At 40.5% G+C, this 16,439-nt stretch overlaps 1 protein-coding gene across 1 annotated transcript in view; it reads right to left on the bottom strand.

Moving 5' to 3' along the window:
* Nucleotides 1-1,895: 1,895 nt before the first annotated feature.
* Nucleotides 1,896-16,439, bottom strand: part of LOC138295416 (uncharacterized) — a 49,489-nt gene continuing 34,945 nt past the window's right edge. The window contains exon 5 of the mRNA XM_069233705.1: nt 1,896-4,181. Within this exon, the coding sequence (XP_069089806.1) occupies nt 3,943-4,181 (239 nt within the window). The 3' untranslated portion in view covers nt 1,896-3,942. The remainder of the gene's footprint in view (nt 4,182-16,439) is intronic.

The following is a 16,439-nucleotide window of genomic DNA, read 5'->3' as shown; positions in this document are numbered from 1 at the left end:
TTTTTTTCTGGTGAAAGGCTGCTTACCCTACCTGAATAGAGCAAACAAGTTGCTCCTGGTTAGGGCAGAAATAGTAATGCTTTTGAATTATGTGGCCTTCCTTCTTGGGCATGGTTCCTCTCCCAGTGCAATAATTAAAAGAATATTCAAAGTCTTGTGTTCTATACTGAGATATCTTTTGGCCCTTCGTAAACACAATGGATAAGGGAAAGCAAGCTTGACTCTCCATTCTAAGATGTTCCAGTTGTTTCAATCTAACCACCTCATGGACCAACCAAGGACCGTATTAATGATGGGGTGCACTGTCTTTGTTTGCAACTTTAAGCAAGTGCGCTAGGGGCAAACAGGGAAAATGTACCTGTTACAATGAAAGCACTGCACCCAGGGCAGCTGCAAACTCACTTTTCCCTGGAGGCAGTACATTCAGTGAAGTACAAAGTGACTGCTTCAAAGCCACTCCGTGTTTCACAGTACAGGTTGTAATCCACCTGCACTTTGAAGAGGGGAGAGAGATCCCCTTGTAGGTGTCTGCAGTGAGTGACTGCACCCGCCTGCATGGGGATGTCTGATTATCCATGGGATCACCTTTTGCCTCTGCAGACGGCTATCCTCAGGGCACAAGGAGACCACACCACCTCTGAGTTTCACTGTCAGTGTGCCTCCTAATGGCATGTTTGCCTCTGCACCTACGCCCATAATACGGTGCAGTCAAAGTGGTTCGCTCATTTGCATGGAGCCACACCCCCATGCAAATGAGGAAACGCCCTCTGAAGATAGCACTGGTGTACATGTAGCATAATAATACAGAAGGGGCTGCATAAAAGTCTAAGGCCCCTTCTGTAATACCATAGTGCCGCAGGAGTGCAAAAGGCGGGTGTGCAGTCATGTTGCGCCCGCATGGAACTATTCGTAATATGGCTCCTGCTCTCTTGGCTTCAGAAAAGCGCACCATTCCATACTCTGCAATAAGTCATAAATCCACAAATTACAAAGGACAGAGAATTAGGTGCCCAGATTGTGCTTACAAATGAATAAACAGGAACATACAGCATCAGCTTTGATAAGCCTCTACTGGTTATTGTTAGGTCTAAAGATGCCAAGTAATAAATTGTGCATCGTGCACAGTGCCTTCTAAGGTATCTCCCTGACAACACAAGTACCTACCATCCATAAGAAGCCAGGAGTTTAAAAAAAACACATCTCTGATCTGCAACAATAATGTGAGATGAAGGAAATACCGGTAAAGGATCCGTGGGCAAAGGGGCCCACATCATAGAACAAAATCACTTAACTCTGTTGTCTACCGTGCCACAGTGGGAGCATCCTGCCCACCTCTGCTGTCCTGGTAGACTAGCCATTATGCTACCAGTGTCATTCTCATCAGAAGAGGTAAAAAATGATGCACAAAACAGAAAAAAGTACAATAAAACGATAATTCGATATTTTTCCTTACTCTCTACACTTATCATATATTCACACAGATTTGGCAAATCAATCTGTGAAATATTTGAATTTCATATATATGTACATACGTATATTATACCATCCCTCGACTATGCATGTGCAGGATGCAAAGGTTTGTGACTGTCACAAACACTTGTAAATGACTGGCACAAGATGGTGTAAACCTTGTGCGTGGAAGTTTACACGTTTTTGGTGAATTGGTCCTTGAGATGAATCATAGTTCATCTGGTTATCATTCACTGCTAATGGTAAGCAGGGGTCTGTGTAAAGTCCATATCTGGAAAGCAATGGCAATGATATTTTGCTAGCTCACTCATATAAACATGTTTAATGTAATTCACTATATAGATTGTTACAATTCACGTTTCTCAGTCAAATCCTTTACATGCTAAAGCAAGTGCAATACAGTTGGCCATGAAAAGTCCACACTGTTCTAGAAATAACTTCTTTAATTAAGATTTCAATGTAGAACAACCAGTCTCTAGAGGAGGGAACAACAGATGGCTAAGCGAATTGTCAAGAGAAAAATGGAACTATGTTTATTAGAGGAAAACAGAGTGAGGACATCAAACATGGCAGGGTGGAATGGAGAGAATGTAGACCCCAAGACCAGCAGCTGATGCAGAGTTTTGATAAAATAAGTCTCAATGTGGAGCGGCTAAGTTGAAGGAGGATTGGAAGACTCAAGGAGAAGGTGGGATTTTAGAAGCCACAAGTCAGACTTAATAATTGACAAGAGGGGGCTCAATGTGACAAAGGTTCGCCTTCCACATCTGGGGGCTCAATCATGAGGAACTCCCCTAGCACTAAAAACTTATGGCCTGATCAACAGGTACCTTCATGGCAATCTTCCTATTAGTGGAGAATCACCAGTCTTGGGCATCACACTTATCACTGCGCAATGCTAACTTCACTGAAGATATAGTCAAGTCTGTCACTAATGGTGGAAATGCCATCGTCCAGCACAGATAATGACAGCATTTCCACTAGTGTTTCCCCACAGGTGAACCTACTATGCTAGGTTGAGTTTAACCGTCTTGGCGGAGAATTAAAAAAGCAAAAGATCTTCTACTGCCCCAGATGTGGAAGGCGAACCTTTGTCACCTCAGGGGATGGAAGCATCACCAAGAAAACACTAAATCATTCTAATCGTCTGCTAGCATTCATCCGACTCTAACTTGCCTGCAAAGTGTCCAAAACTCTACTACATTAGTGGCATCCATCCCTCCAACTCTTTAACTCCCCAGGTAGAGAGGGGTAAAAATGATACCCAGCTGCACATGCTGTCGCAAAGATTTGGGACACAAAGGCATGAAAATTAAGCTGCTATTGGGCTTGTTCTCAGCTTTGCACCTATCTCTCAAGTAACCTGGATTATATGCTTCGAAGGATTGCTGAATGTACTGCTATAAAGGCATATTGAAGGCACCTTGTGTGATATTAAAAAAGAAGTCCTGCTATAGCGGAAAGTATGATTGACTATTCAATGTGCAATCTAGAGCATGTCAATTGACTTCTTATGGTCTGAGACAGAATAAAATGAGCAAATATGCTTTTTTAAATGAAGTTGTTAAAAGAAATCTAATTCGATCTTTCAAATTCACAGGTTATATATTTGTCACACTGTTAGATTTTTATAAATAATTGCATATGCACTATGTCTTTTATATATGTTTAGTTCATTTCTTCAACATCCCACCTTAAATTGTTTGGATTCAGTGATGGGGTTTGTAACATAGAAATCTTGTTTCCAGTACTTATTTTCCATCTTGCCAACGTGGCCTACATAACCAAATAATTAGATTTTCACACAATGACTGTGCTCTGTGTAGTTCCGGAATATGTGACTTGATTACTTTCACAACAATGACATCACTTGGTAGGTAATGTGACATTTCATTGGTGTATACAATACTAAGACTAATTATATGTAGTTAAACACTTGAAAGTTCACTCTACCTTACTTTCATGTGATAAATTGTACTTAGTGAAGGTCCCTGTGTGGATCTTCAGCTGTCCTGGGACAGCAAGATCTATTTGTCTATTGCTGCATGCGTGACCAAAACAGCAGTGTTGTTTACGGTCAGATCCTTTCATTGGGTGACCTAAATATATTTGGTGGCAATTTATTGCAAAGTAAAAATCCCTGAAGTTCTACTTCACCGATTTGCCAACTATGCAAGCAGACCTGCCGCCAACCTCACTTGAGGCGAGTCTGAACATCTCAAACACATGGGAAGGTACCATACTTTACCAGTCGACATCATGCCAGCTAACTAAAATGGTGGAGCGAAAGCTTGGTGGCCACCTTCTTTACTGGCTTAACCTCCTTTTAGTGTGCTTCAATCGCGCCACTGGATAAGTGTCCTTTTCCTGATGCAGGTTGACAGTACACTGAAGTGTGACAGGATGTTGCTAACAGAGATGTTCCACAGTTAGTTTAAAGAGCAACCAAGTGCTAACGTTACTTTCTTCAGCTCAGGGTGTATGTCCTTCTTGGAATGACAGTGAATGTTTATGCTTCTGTATCATGGAGGCAACAGAGATGGCAGCCTTGGCGTTCATCTCGGAGCTGTAGAGACCAGATGCCTGTGAGAAGCGACAATCCACCGAGCCGAGGATGCTGGCGCTCTCGACTTGACCCCTGGAATCGGTGTGTAGGGGAAGCTTTTCATTCGGGATGTGATGCATCACAATCAAGATGATCCTTCTTCCCACTGGGACACAGAAAAACAAAACAAATGTATTAGCTTCAATGAAATTACACTACAAGCCCAACCAACTTAGACGTGCATGTTGAATTAATGTATTTGCTCTCACTAAGCGGTAAGAATAAATATTTTAAAAAACAAAGTCTGAACTATGTCTTATTCCTAGAATGAGATATTTTACAATGTTAATACAAAGGAATTAAGTAACCAAAGAGAAGCTCTGGTAGGTAAAGTTTATTTACAAGTTCAGCCCATGTGACAAATGTGTCAACTGAATGTAATTAAAATGTGTGTTTTAGTGACGCTACAGTGCCTCACAACTCAGAGTGTACACACCGCCTACATATATGACATGCATATGATATTTAAATATACCAAAACATTTTTTTAATTTAGAGATTGTGGATTCTGGAACTCCTTGGTATCACAACAGAGGGCACAGAGACTTTTTATATTTGGCACAGCACTGTGCTGACACTGAAAAGAAGCTTTCCGGTCAAGGCCTCTAAGAATTGCACTTTTTAGGAAACACCATCAACGCAGCTCCCGAGTCAGATGGCACAACAAGAGTTGGAAATCAAAGCCAAGAATGAAGGTCCAAGAACTCCCACAGGAACAGCCGAAGACAAAAGGCCTGAAGGCCAGGGAACACCTTTAATCTTAAGGCCATGTAACACATTTAATCTTAAAGCCAGGTAACACCTTTTTTCTTAAGGCCAGTTAACACCTTTCATCTTAAGGCCAGGTAACACCTTTCACCTTAAGGCCAGGGGCAGCCTTTAATCTGAAGAGAGTAGGCATTCTCCAAAGAGAGACTGCAGATGGAGCCTTAGCCTGGAAGCTCATGAAAGAAACAATTACCTGTTTATGCGAACAAAACTAGAAAAATACAGAGAAACAATAATTGCCAAAGCCAATAGGTCTAAAGTTTGTACTGCATTCTACTGGCTTTGCCGAGGGTTGTGTGTAATGGGGAGCGAGTGCAGGCAAGCAAAACAGCTGCTATTGTCTTTGCCAATGGTTTTTAGCCATGCTGTACAGCAGCCCTATGATAGGGCTTTTGAGTCATTTCATAGGCAGGCTCCAACACAGGTGCATGTGCATACAAAATGAGGAAAGCATTTACTTTCTTTCTATATACCAATCAGAGGTGGATTGGTAAAAAAAAATCAGGTGTGCGATATGTTTACCTCTAGTGTGCTTTCTTTGATGCAGTGCTAATGCGCTTTGTAAAAAAAAAAAAAATACAGTTAGGCTGCGGTGGGAAGTGGGTGGTGGCAAGGCAATACGGAGGGATACGGCGGGATACAGAGTGGGAGTTAAGGATGCAGGTGGGTGGAGAGGCAGAGAAGCGAAAGGCAATGGGAAAGCACATGGACAACAGAGGCCGGAAGATGGGGAAGACATGGACAATGAAGGGTGGACGGGTGGGGCTGGGAACGGGGATGGGGAAGCACATGGATAACAGAGGTCAGGAGGATTTGCAGTCCTAGGTAAGACCTAAAAAGACTGTCAAACAGTCCCTCAGATTTCAAAGGAGATGTATGGACACACACACACACAAACCGTCATTAGGAAACCAGTGATACCAAAACACTTCTCTGGGCTCATCCAAGATGTGAGTACTAGTGATTGGTAGTAATGCTCAAGCCAATGGCTCATGGTTCCAAAGCAAAAGAAATCAATGACTGAAGTAGGTCAAGTTAAAGCCCATTAAGGTTAAGTATGAGATACTCTATGTGCACCATGAATGGTGCAAGCAAAGTACATGCCAAATCTCCAACATTACAGTTTCTGAATGTATAATTTGCTACGTGCAAAAGTGAAGATATGCATTCAGATGAGAAGATGTTTAAATGGAATACATGGGTCACTGGTGCAAAGTCTTTAGTGCATGGGTGAGCAGCCTAAGGAGATAGAATTAGCTATAAGCTACTGAGCTATAAGCTACATTGACAGTGGTTCTTAAAAGAAAATGTATGCACGTCTGGAAAATATAACAATTTGGAGCTATTCATGATGCTCCCAGAATACTCCTTTAGTATATGCAAGTACATGCAGAAGAACGGACCCAAAACTGGCAATGGTTTGCTTTCAAAATAAAATAAACCCAAAGATTATTTACAACTTGGAAAAAACAAACAAATGTTACAGACATTTTTGCTAACTAGCATGCAGTTTGTGACTGACAAAAATAAATACTACATCGAAAAGCATTATTAAAGAAATTCGCAATGTAATGGGTCTCGCGTTTGCTCGAGTTAGAGCTATTAGCGTTGTAAATTTCTAACTTGACTTTTCTTGCCACATAAACTCAAAATGAAAAGTAAAACAGTTGACATAAGTGGGCCGATTCAAATCGCCACGGCCGGCATGAGCATAAGCGCAAAGGAGAGACATAAAAAGAAAAAGAAGTTCACTCGCAGTCAAATGTATCTGCAAAAGTGCAATTATCCATGTAACAGGGTCGATGGCCAAGGCGGTAACAAAACTGCCCCAAGGAGGGACAAATGTAAATCATTTACCAATGATAAAAAAGGACTTTTGAAAGGCAAGCCCATGAACGAATGATAGTGATGGACGTGCAGTGGGAGTGGTTGATGCCCACAGATAGATTACAACAGGCCAGAGCACGTGCACGCTCGACCTAAAACAAGCATTGGCACAGCCAATAGATCTAATCTTTGGCAGCTACTGGCTTTCTGTAGTGATATTTGTATTTTTACCACTGACATCGTGTCACACTACTTTGCACTTGGCTCAGCTGTCCAATGTCACATTAGTGGTCACCAGTTACAGACTCCATTTTGTATTCAGCTTAGCCTTAGCTTCAATGCCACGTTAAAGGTGCGAGTAGTTTTCTGTACAAAACATAATATGCAACCTGTTTTCTATTTGCGTGTTCTTTTTCTCACTGAAGAGCTGGGACATAACGTGGAGGAGTCAGTTAGCGAGATAAGGATGTACTAGACTGATGTTTATGGTACAGCAGAGAATGGTTTAGTTTGGGAAAGACACCTCTGGATTTTGACCAAGTTCCGACGTGTTTCTTTCAAAACTTACCTAAAAATAGCCAGCATTTTTTAATACTGCTTACGCATGGGAGGGGTTTTTACAGAAAGCTCCTTCCTCGTTTGTTTCAAATATATAAGAGACCCAGGTCGACACTGGGAGATTCAGAGACCTCAATCAGGATTTTAGACGTTGAATGCCTGATATATTTCCCGTTAGGGTAGAGTTCTCTCTTTCTCGTTTCAGTCGAACGGGATAATCGGCTTGCTGGTAGGAGAAAGACAAAGCACCAGAAAGGCCCTACAGTGATGCATTTTTATTCATTATTTGCTTTGCATTGTGTATGAATATATATATATATATGTATATCAATATAAGTGTTTGTATCCTAGCATGAATATATTTGCTGTTCATAGATTGAAGATTCTTTGTACATGGTCTTACTTCATTGTTGCACATTTTAAAGGTACACTTTTGGCTATACAGGCCTTCCTTCACGAGCCTTGCAAAAATATATAATAAATGTCTTCTTCAGATTAAGAAGTGCATCCCAGAGAATCTTTTCGACTTTTTTCTGTGCAGGAAAGCAAAGCACCTTGGCGTAGATTGGCAAGGGGGAAGGGTCTGTAGGTTGAAAGTGTACATTTAAAAGTGAAAATATGTTTGGCAGGAAAAAGAAAACATCTACTTCTATAAACGTTTGTGAACAGAGTGTTTTTCAAATTCCTGGATGGTGCCGGGCACCCTATAATGTATTAGCTAATGAATTGTCACATTTGGCTGGTTTATCAGAAAGTTTGGATGAATTTTGAATGAAGCCGAACCAGCAGAAGTTTTGCCTTGCTTAAGAAAAGTACTGGTTAAAGGGAATGATCTTTCAGTTCTTGGCAGACAGGGATGGATACTTTTGTCTGCCTACAGAAAAATGCATGAAAAATGTTAAACAGTTAGAAAGGGTGAATGAACAACTGGAAAAGCAGCTTGTGGATTCAAAGAATAGTGTTACCATGTTGTCTTGTCAAAATAAATTATTGGAAGATAAGACAGACATGTATCAAACTATCGCAGAACGTGCTGCAATCAAAGTAGCTCAAAACAAATATCGTAAACGTAGAGGAAGGATAAATCAGAAAAAGGTTCATTTAGTCATTGCTAATGCTGGTTTGGACTGGTGCCCAGATTCGTCTTGGGATAGTAGCGTTTGGACCAGCAGTGATCCGTCAAACTCTAGTGATGAGGAGAGTAAAAAAGGTGGGGGGCAGGGGGACCTATAGGACCAGAACGTAGTACGTGAACAGCCAATATTTACAAGAAAATTGCAGCACATATCACAAAATCCAGCATGGATTGAAATGAATTTCTTAGAAGATTACACACAGCAAGAAGTCAATGATATCATAGATAGATTTAAGCAACTGGCGGGAGAGTCAGTACTTACTTGGATGATGCGGTTGTTCGATTATGGCGCCTCAAGCATTATGCTTGATATAGGGAATTCTTCTAAATTCTGCGCTCTAAGCACAGATCCCCTCATACAGGAACAGTTTAGAAGTTTTCACGGTCCACGCCAAATTACTCTGCTGCAGTTAGCCTCTGAGGGCTGCAATCATAAGTACCCTACAGAATCAGATTGGCCGCCTAATGATAAGCCCTGGTATACTTTAAGAGATGCAATGCAGAGAATTAAAGAGGAAAGTATGAAGACTGCCATTTTCCTGAACAACGCACACCATCTATTAGATGGTCCACTCGCTGTCTTAGTGCACAACCGAATTATTCGCCTTGCTCAAACAGCCTAGAAACAAGTGAACATGACTCTCCTAATTAATCAAACGGGGCAGGCTTTGAAAGACGAGCTAGAGGCTGACAAAGAGTTAGGGGATTTAGGACAATGGGATAAACCGGAGAGATCTTCAAGGTCTGAAGTTTGCACAGATAATAACAGAGTGTCCGGGTAAGACATATTTATAGCTCTACTAAAAGATGATGGGATAGACACCAAAAGCTTGTGGGAAATGTACTGTAAAAGAGGTTTGGATCGAAAGGAAGGCAGTAGAAAGGTAAACAAGCAAGATAACGAGCGTGAAACGCAGAGCCAGTCACAGATATCAGGAGAAGGAAAAGAAAGGGAGAGAAAGGTTTCCTCGCGAGAGGAAAACCTGGACAGTGATTGGTTAACTTTTGAGAACAGGCAGGGCGAGCCTGCTCGCAAATATGAAAGCATATATCCAGATCTCACTTGGGCAAAAGTTGACAGGTTTAAATCAGACTAGGAAACTGGCCAAGCTGCGGTACAAAGTTGGGCTCGTCGAGATAACAAACCTCATGTTGATTTAGAAATAGATTGGAAACACAAAAATGTGCAAAACGTTCAAGCCTTAGTTGACACCGGGGTGGAGGCCTCTTTGATTTATGGAAACCCAAGGAAGTTTAATGGGCCTGATTACACCATCACAGGGTGTCATGACCACACAAACTTGCCAAGTCAAATCAAAGAAGTGCATGAGAAAAGCAAAGAGATATCCTCAGTGGAGACAGCAAAGCCCAAACTGGAAGAAGGTTTGCAGAGTAATCTTGCGCTTATTTCAAAGGAAGAATCAAGAAGAGAAGATCCAAGATGGCCGCCGTGAGTCCTGAAGGTTAGTTACAGTTCTAGTCTTGCTATCGGTTGGTTGCTAGGTTACGAGCTCTCCAGCTGGAAGCCTTGCACTTCAACTGAGGTCTGACAGGAATCAGCTGTGTGGAGAGAGAGCGCGCTTCAGAACAGAAACTCCTGTGAGGTAAAATTACATTTGAAGATTATATTACAGAAAACGGATAAATATTGTCAAGGTTTATTCGAAGAGTTTGATAGTAGACCGTTCCCGTGGAAGTCGGCAAGGCTACAGAGTTAATGTTTGAATTAACCTTATGTTTACAAGGTTCCTGTTTAAGATATTAAAGTCAAAGAAAAAACGAACTTTAAAAGAGCAAGTATCTACAAATGTGAAGGTTATAAACGAAGGCCAAGTTTAAAGGAGATATGAACTGTTAACAAATAAGCATTTACAAATTCAATGGTAATAAACCAAAATAGAGTTTAAAAGAGAAACGAACTTAAATAAACAAGCATTTACAACTACGAGTTATCGACAGATGTCGAAGTAAGGAAGGAGAAACTAACTGTAATAAACAAGCATTTACAAATACAAGTATTGACAGAAGTCACAATAAGACAGGAGAAATTAAATAACATCAGCTGATTTGAAGAACGCATTATCACCAACTATATATATATATATATATATATATGTATATATATATATATATATATAGCAACATAAAACCAATCTCTAACAAAGGTTGAGAAGTTCTTCCAGAATCAGTAATAAGCATTTTTTTAAGAAGAGCTATCATTTATAGAGAGAAGCAAGGCTACAGAGAACTCAGGGTGAGTGAAGAAATAATAGAATTAAAGAGAATTAAGTGTTGAGAGTAGAAAGTGAAAAACTGATGTTTTATGTCCCTAGTAATTGCGACTGTGACTCTTGCAGGTGCTGTATCCAATCTTAGATGTGAAGAGGCAGACTGAGTACTGGCGTTCATCATCTCTGTGGCAGTCTCTCTACCATCCCATTCCCCTTTCCCCCTCCGGGGTACTCAGCACGAAGGATTAATATTTGTTGTGAGTAGCTCGGGTCGGGACTGAGGAGTTATCTTCTGCTTCTGAGGAAATCGAATTGAAGTATCCTGATAGAGTGAAGTGCCTTCACCCTAATTTTAGGGAAAAAACAGATTTCCTCCTGAGCAGAATGGCAGAAGGAATTGATATAAAAGCATTAGCCACCGTTTTGGAAGGGTTACAGAAACAATTAAATAACACCATAGAAGAAACAGTCCAAATAAAACAGCGAATAAATGAGTTAGGGAACACCGCTAAATCAAATGAATCTGTGTTTTCACAAATCCCTAGCCCTTCACAGTCTGCAGGTATATCCACTTAAGTAATTCATGCAGTTTCCCCTATTATTCCTTTGGCTCAACCCGAGCGCTTCGGGGGGATCCAAATAAGGCGCAGATTTTTCTGACCCAATGCTCATTGCATTTTTTATGTAGACCAGTCATTTTTTCCGAAGACCAGTCCAAAGTGGCATTTATAATGTCTTATCTGACAGGAGATGCGGCCGCATGGTCCATGCCAATAATTTCCAGAAATGATCCTGTTTTATATAATTTCCAAAATTTCAAGGAAGAGTTCTTAAGAATATTTGATCGGCGAACTGCAGCTCAAGCCACTGACAATGAACTACTGGAAATCAGGCAAGGTAATAAAGATCTAGTAGCCTATATGGCTCATTTCAATAAACTCATTGTAGAGACTGCCTGGCCGGAGTCAAAAAGAGCCGCCATATTTTATCGTGGACTGAGAGATGAATTGAAAGATGCCTTAGCACAAGTTCCAAATAGACCCACCGAAATTTCGGAGTTAATTGATCTTGTGTTACAGATTGACCACCGGTTAACTGAACGAAGAGCAGAAAAGAGAAGAGAGTATCGACCATTTCCCCTGAGAATTGATCGTGTAAGAAATGATCATACGAGAGCCGGAGAAGGGATAACGATAGAAGAACCAATGCAAATTGGTTCCATCCGAGGTCCTTTATCTAAGGAAGAAAAAGAGAAAAGAAGAGTGAATCAACTATGTTTATATTGTGGTACATCTGGGCATTTTGTTAAAAACTGTCCCAAGAAACCCAAAGCTCTTCAGTCGGGAAAAGGCCAGCTTCATCAGTAGAGGGAGTTGCCCTGATGAAAGCAGAACCCAAGACAACTCCTTTAGATCAACGAGTGGCGAATACCTTACAAACCGCAGCGCCACATTTGGTACAAACAGTATCAGTTAAGACCCTAGAGAAGGAAATTCAAGGGATCTCAGTTATGATAGACTCTGGAGCTACGGGCAACTTCTGTGAAATCAAATACGCTCGTAAAATGGGTATTCGATTTATCAAGAAATCTACTTTGGAAGTAGTAAGAGCTGTGGATGGAACCAATCTTTCTTCAGGACCCATTTCCCATGAGACCGAACCAATTCAGATGCAAGGTTTTGGTGGACATCAGGAGCAGATAATCTTTAATTTGATAGATGCTCCACAATTTCAACTCATTTTGGGTCTGCCCTGGCTTACAGAACATAATCCACAAATTGATTGGAGCAAAAGAACGATCAAGATGAATTCCTCTTACTGCAAAGAGAATTGCTTTCATGATGGAGTGGAAGTGTCCACCAAGTCCCAAGCGGCCTGTTTATCATCACACTCTTCAGTGATCTGTGCACTAAAGACAGCAGAAATCCCAAAAGAATATGAGGATTTAGTCTCCGTTTTTGATGAAAAGGAGGCTGAGAAATTGCCACCACATCGACCCTATAACTTCAAAATTGAACTGGAGCCAGGTGCGATATTGCCATGTAGCAGAATATACGCATTGACCGAAGCAGAGAATCAACATTTAAAGGAGTATTTGGATCAATATCTTGCTAATGGTTTTATTCGTCCTTCTGAATCTCCAGTGTCATCCCCACTATTTTTCATACCAAAGAAGGATGGGAGTCTTCGAACTTGCATTGATTATTGAGCCCTCAATCAGGTTACCATCAAGAATCGATACCCACTGCCTTTAGTGTCAGTTTTATTAGATCAAGTAAAGAATGCTACAATCTACACCAAATTGGACCTGCGAGGAGCATATCATTTGATTCGAGTGGCTTCAGGGGATGAATGGAAAACCGCTTTTCGGACTCAATACGGATTATTTGAATATCAAGTGATGCCTTATGGGTTATGCAATGCTCCCGCTGCCTTCCAGCATTTCGTTAATGATATATTACGAGAATTCCTCGACCGGATTGCCGTGGTTTATATAGATGACATTTTAATCTTTTCCGACAATCTACAGGAGCACATTTCCCATGTTCGATCCATCCTCACAAGGTTGCAAGAAAACCATCTCTATGTAAAATTGGAGAAGTGTGCATTTCATGTGGAACGAGTTGAGCTCTTAGGATTCATTTTGTCACCAGAAGGAGTTAGTATGGATCCTGCCAAGATAAAGACAGTGCAATATTGGCCTTCTCCTTGCAATGTCAAAGAGATCCAGAGTTTCTTGGGGTTCGCTAATTTTTATCGAAGATTCATATCCAATTTTTCTCAAACAGTTACACCCATTACTCGATTGTTGAAGAAAGGAGTGAAGTTTGAGTGGACAAAAGAAGCTGAAAATGCTTTTAATTTTTTGAAGAATTCCTTCGTCTCAGCTCCAATCTTGCTCCACCCCAATCCAGATGAGCCATATTATGTGGAGGCACAAGCTTCAGATGTTGCCATAGGAGAATATCCTTTCCCAGCGTCATAATGATACAGGTCAATTACATCCAGTGGCCTATTTCTCTCGAAAATTAACACCACCAGAGATAAATTATTCAATTGCGGATAAGGAGCTATTGGCAGTCAAAGAAACTTTTCGTGAGTGGAGGCATTACATTTTGGGAGCTAAGCATAAAGTGACTGTTTACACGGACCACCGAAATTTACAGTTTTTAAAATCAGCTCGAACTCTAACAGCTAGACAACTGCGTTGGTCCCTATATTTTGCAGACTTTGATTTTGTTATCACTTTCAGACCAGGAAAAGTAAACGGGAAGGCAGATGCTCTATCTCGAATTGATACCGGTGCAGTTAAAGAGCCTCCAGAAAAAGAATTGATTATTCCACAAGAGAAGTTCATATCTGCCATATTGTATGAAAATTTAACCAAAGAAATTCAAGAAAACTTAACATTCGAAGGAATGCTGAAGTGGTCCAAAGAAGGCCAAGGAAGAGAAATCAAAAAAGGTTTGCCATACTTTAAAGGTGCACTGTATGTTCCGACTGTGGAGCTGCAAGAAAAAATTCTTCAGGCTTATCATGACGATCAATTGGCTGGACACAAAGGAATTCAAAAGACTCAAAATCGAGAAGTTTGGTGGCCAAAAATGAAAACTCAGATAAGACAATATGTGTCAACTTGTGACAAATGTCAAAGAGGGAAATCAAATAGAACAGCTTCACAAGGTCTGTTAAGACCTTTGCCCACTGCACCCCATGCCTGGCATACTGTTACTATGGATCTTATAGTGGACCTCCCTAGTAGCCAAGGTTTTAACACTATCCTAGTTTTTGTAGACACTTTCACTAAAGTGGCGCATTTCATTCCTTTGAAAGAAATCCCTCGAGCCCCACAGGTTGCACTGTTGTTTACACAACACATAGTACGCGCCCATGGTATCCCAAAAATTCTAGTTTCAGACAGGGGGTCCCAATTTGTTTCTCGCTTTTGGAAGGCCTTTAGTAAAAGATTAGGAATTGATTCTCGTTACTCTACCAGTTACCATCCTGAAACCGATGGGCAAACAGAGAGAGTGAATCAAGAGTTAGAACAGTATTTAAGACTCAATTTATTCGATAAAGAGAAGGAATGGCCCAAGTTGATGTGGGCAGCTGAATTTGCTTACAATAATGCTGTTCATTCCACCACTGGGTTCACCCCCTTTTATCTGAACCATGGTAGACATCCTAATGTAATGTTGGGTAAAGAAGATGATTCAGTGCCTGCAGTAGAAGAGATGGTGAGGGATTTGCAGACCACGTTAGTTAGGGCTAGAAAAACATAATTCAAGCAAAAGACTCATATTAGACTCAGGCTGATAGAAAAAGAAGAGAGAGACCCATTTATTCGAAAGGAGACAAAGTTTGGTTATCCACTCGTCATTTACGTCTCAAAGGAAATCGCAAATTTCAGCCACGATTTATAGGCCCATTCAAAGTTGACAAGATGATCAATCCAGTGGCAGTTAAATTGCAGTTGCCAGCTCATCTAAAGATACATCCTGTTTTCCATGTCTCCTTGTTAAAGAACAGTCCTCCAAATTTACGTCAAAACTCCCCTCCAATTCCTATCCAGATTAGCTCTGCAGAAGAGTATGAGGTCAATCAAATCTTAGATTCCAAAATCTGTAATGGCCAGCTTTATTATCTAATTGATTGGAAAGGTTATGGTCCAGAGGAACGATCCTGGGAGCCGCACGAGTATGTACATGCTTCAAGATTAGTGAGAAACTTTCATAGAACCTACCCAAGCAAACCTAAATTGGAGAACTGTTCCTTGAGGGGGAGTACTGTCATGACCACACAAACTTGGCAAGTCAAATCAAAGAAGTGCATGAGAAAAGCAAAGAGATATCCTCAGTGGAGACAGCAAAGCCCAAACTGGAAGAAGGTTTGCAGAGTAATTGTGCGCTTATTTCAAAGGAAAAATCAAGAAGAGACGATCCAAGATGGCCGCTGTGAGTCCTGAAGGTTAGTTACAGTTCTAGTCTTGCAATCGGTTGGTTGCTAGGTTACGAGCTCTCCAGCTGGAAGCCTTGCACTTCAACTGAGGTCTGACAGGAATCAGCTGTGTGGAGAGAGAGCACGCTTCAGAACAGAAACTCCTGTGAGGTAAAATTACATTTGAAGATTATATTACAGAAAACTGATAAATATTGTCAAGGTTTATTCGAAGAGTTTGATAGTAGACCGTTCCCGTGGAAGTCGGCAAGGCTACAGAGTTAATGTTTGAATTAACCTTATGTTTACAAGGTTCTTGTTTAAGATATTAAAGTCAAAGAAAAAACGAACTTTAAAAGAGCAAGTATCTACAAATGTCAAGGTTATAAACGAAGGCCAAGTTTAAAGGAGAAATGAACTGTTAACAAATAAGCATTTACAAATTCAATGGTAATAAACCAAAATAGAGTTTAAAAGAGAAACGAACTTAAATAAACAAGCATTTACAACTACAAGTTATCGACAGATGTCGAAGTAAGGAAGGAGAAACGAACTTTAATAAACAAGCATTTACAAATACAAGTATTGACAGAAGTCACAATAAGACAGGAGAAATTAAATAACATCAGCTGATTTGAAGAATGCATTATCACCAACTATATATATATATATATAGCAATATAAAACCAATCTCTAACAAAGGTTGAGAAGTTCTTCCAGAATCAGTAATAAGCATTTTTTTAAGAAGAGCTATCATTTATAGAGAGAAGCAAGGCTACAGAGAGGTGAGTGAAGAAATAATAGAATTAAAGAGAATTAAGTGTTGAGAGTAGAAAGTGAAAAACTGATGTTGTATGTCCCTAGTAATTGCGACTGTGACTCTTGCAGGTGCTGTATCCAATCTTAG

This window comes from Pleurodeles waltl, chromosome 5 (genome assembly GCF_031143425.1).
Source record: "Pleurodeles waltl isolate 20211129_DDA chromosome 5, aPleWal1.hap1.20221129, whole genome shotgun sequence".
NCBI classification, from domain to species: Eukaryota; Metazoa; Chordata; class Amphibia; order Caudata; family Salamandridae; genus Pleurodeles; species Pleurodeles waltl.
This window is presented reverse-complemented; position numbering and strand designations above follow the sequence as displayed.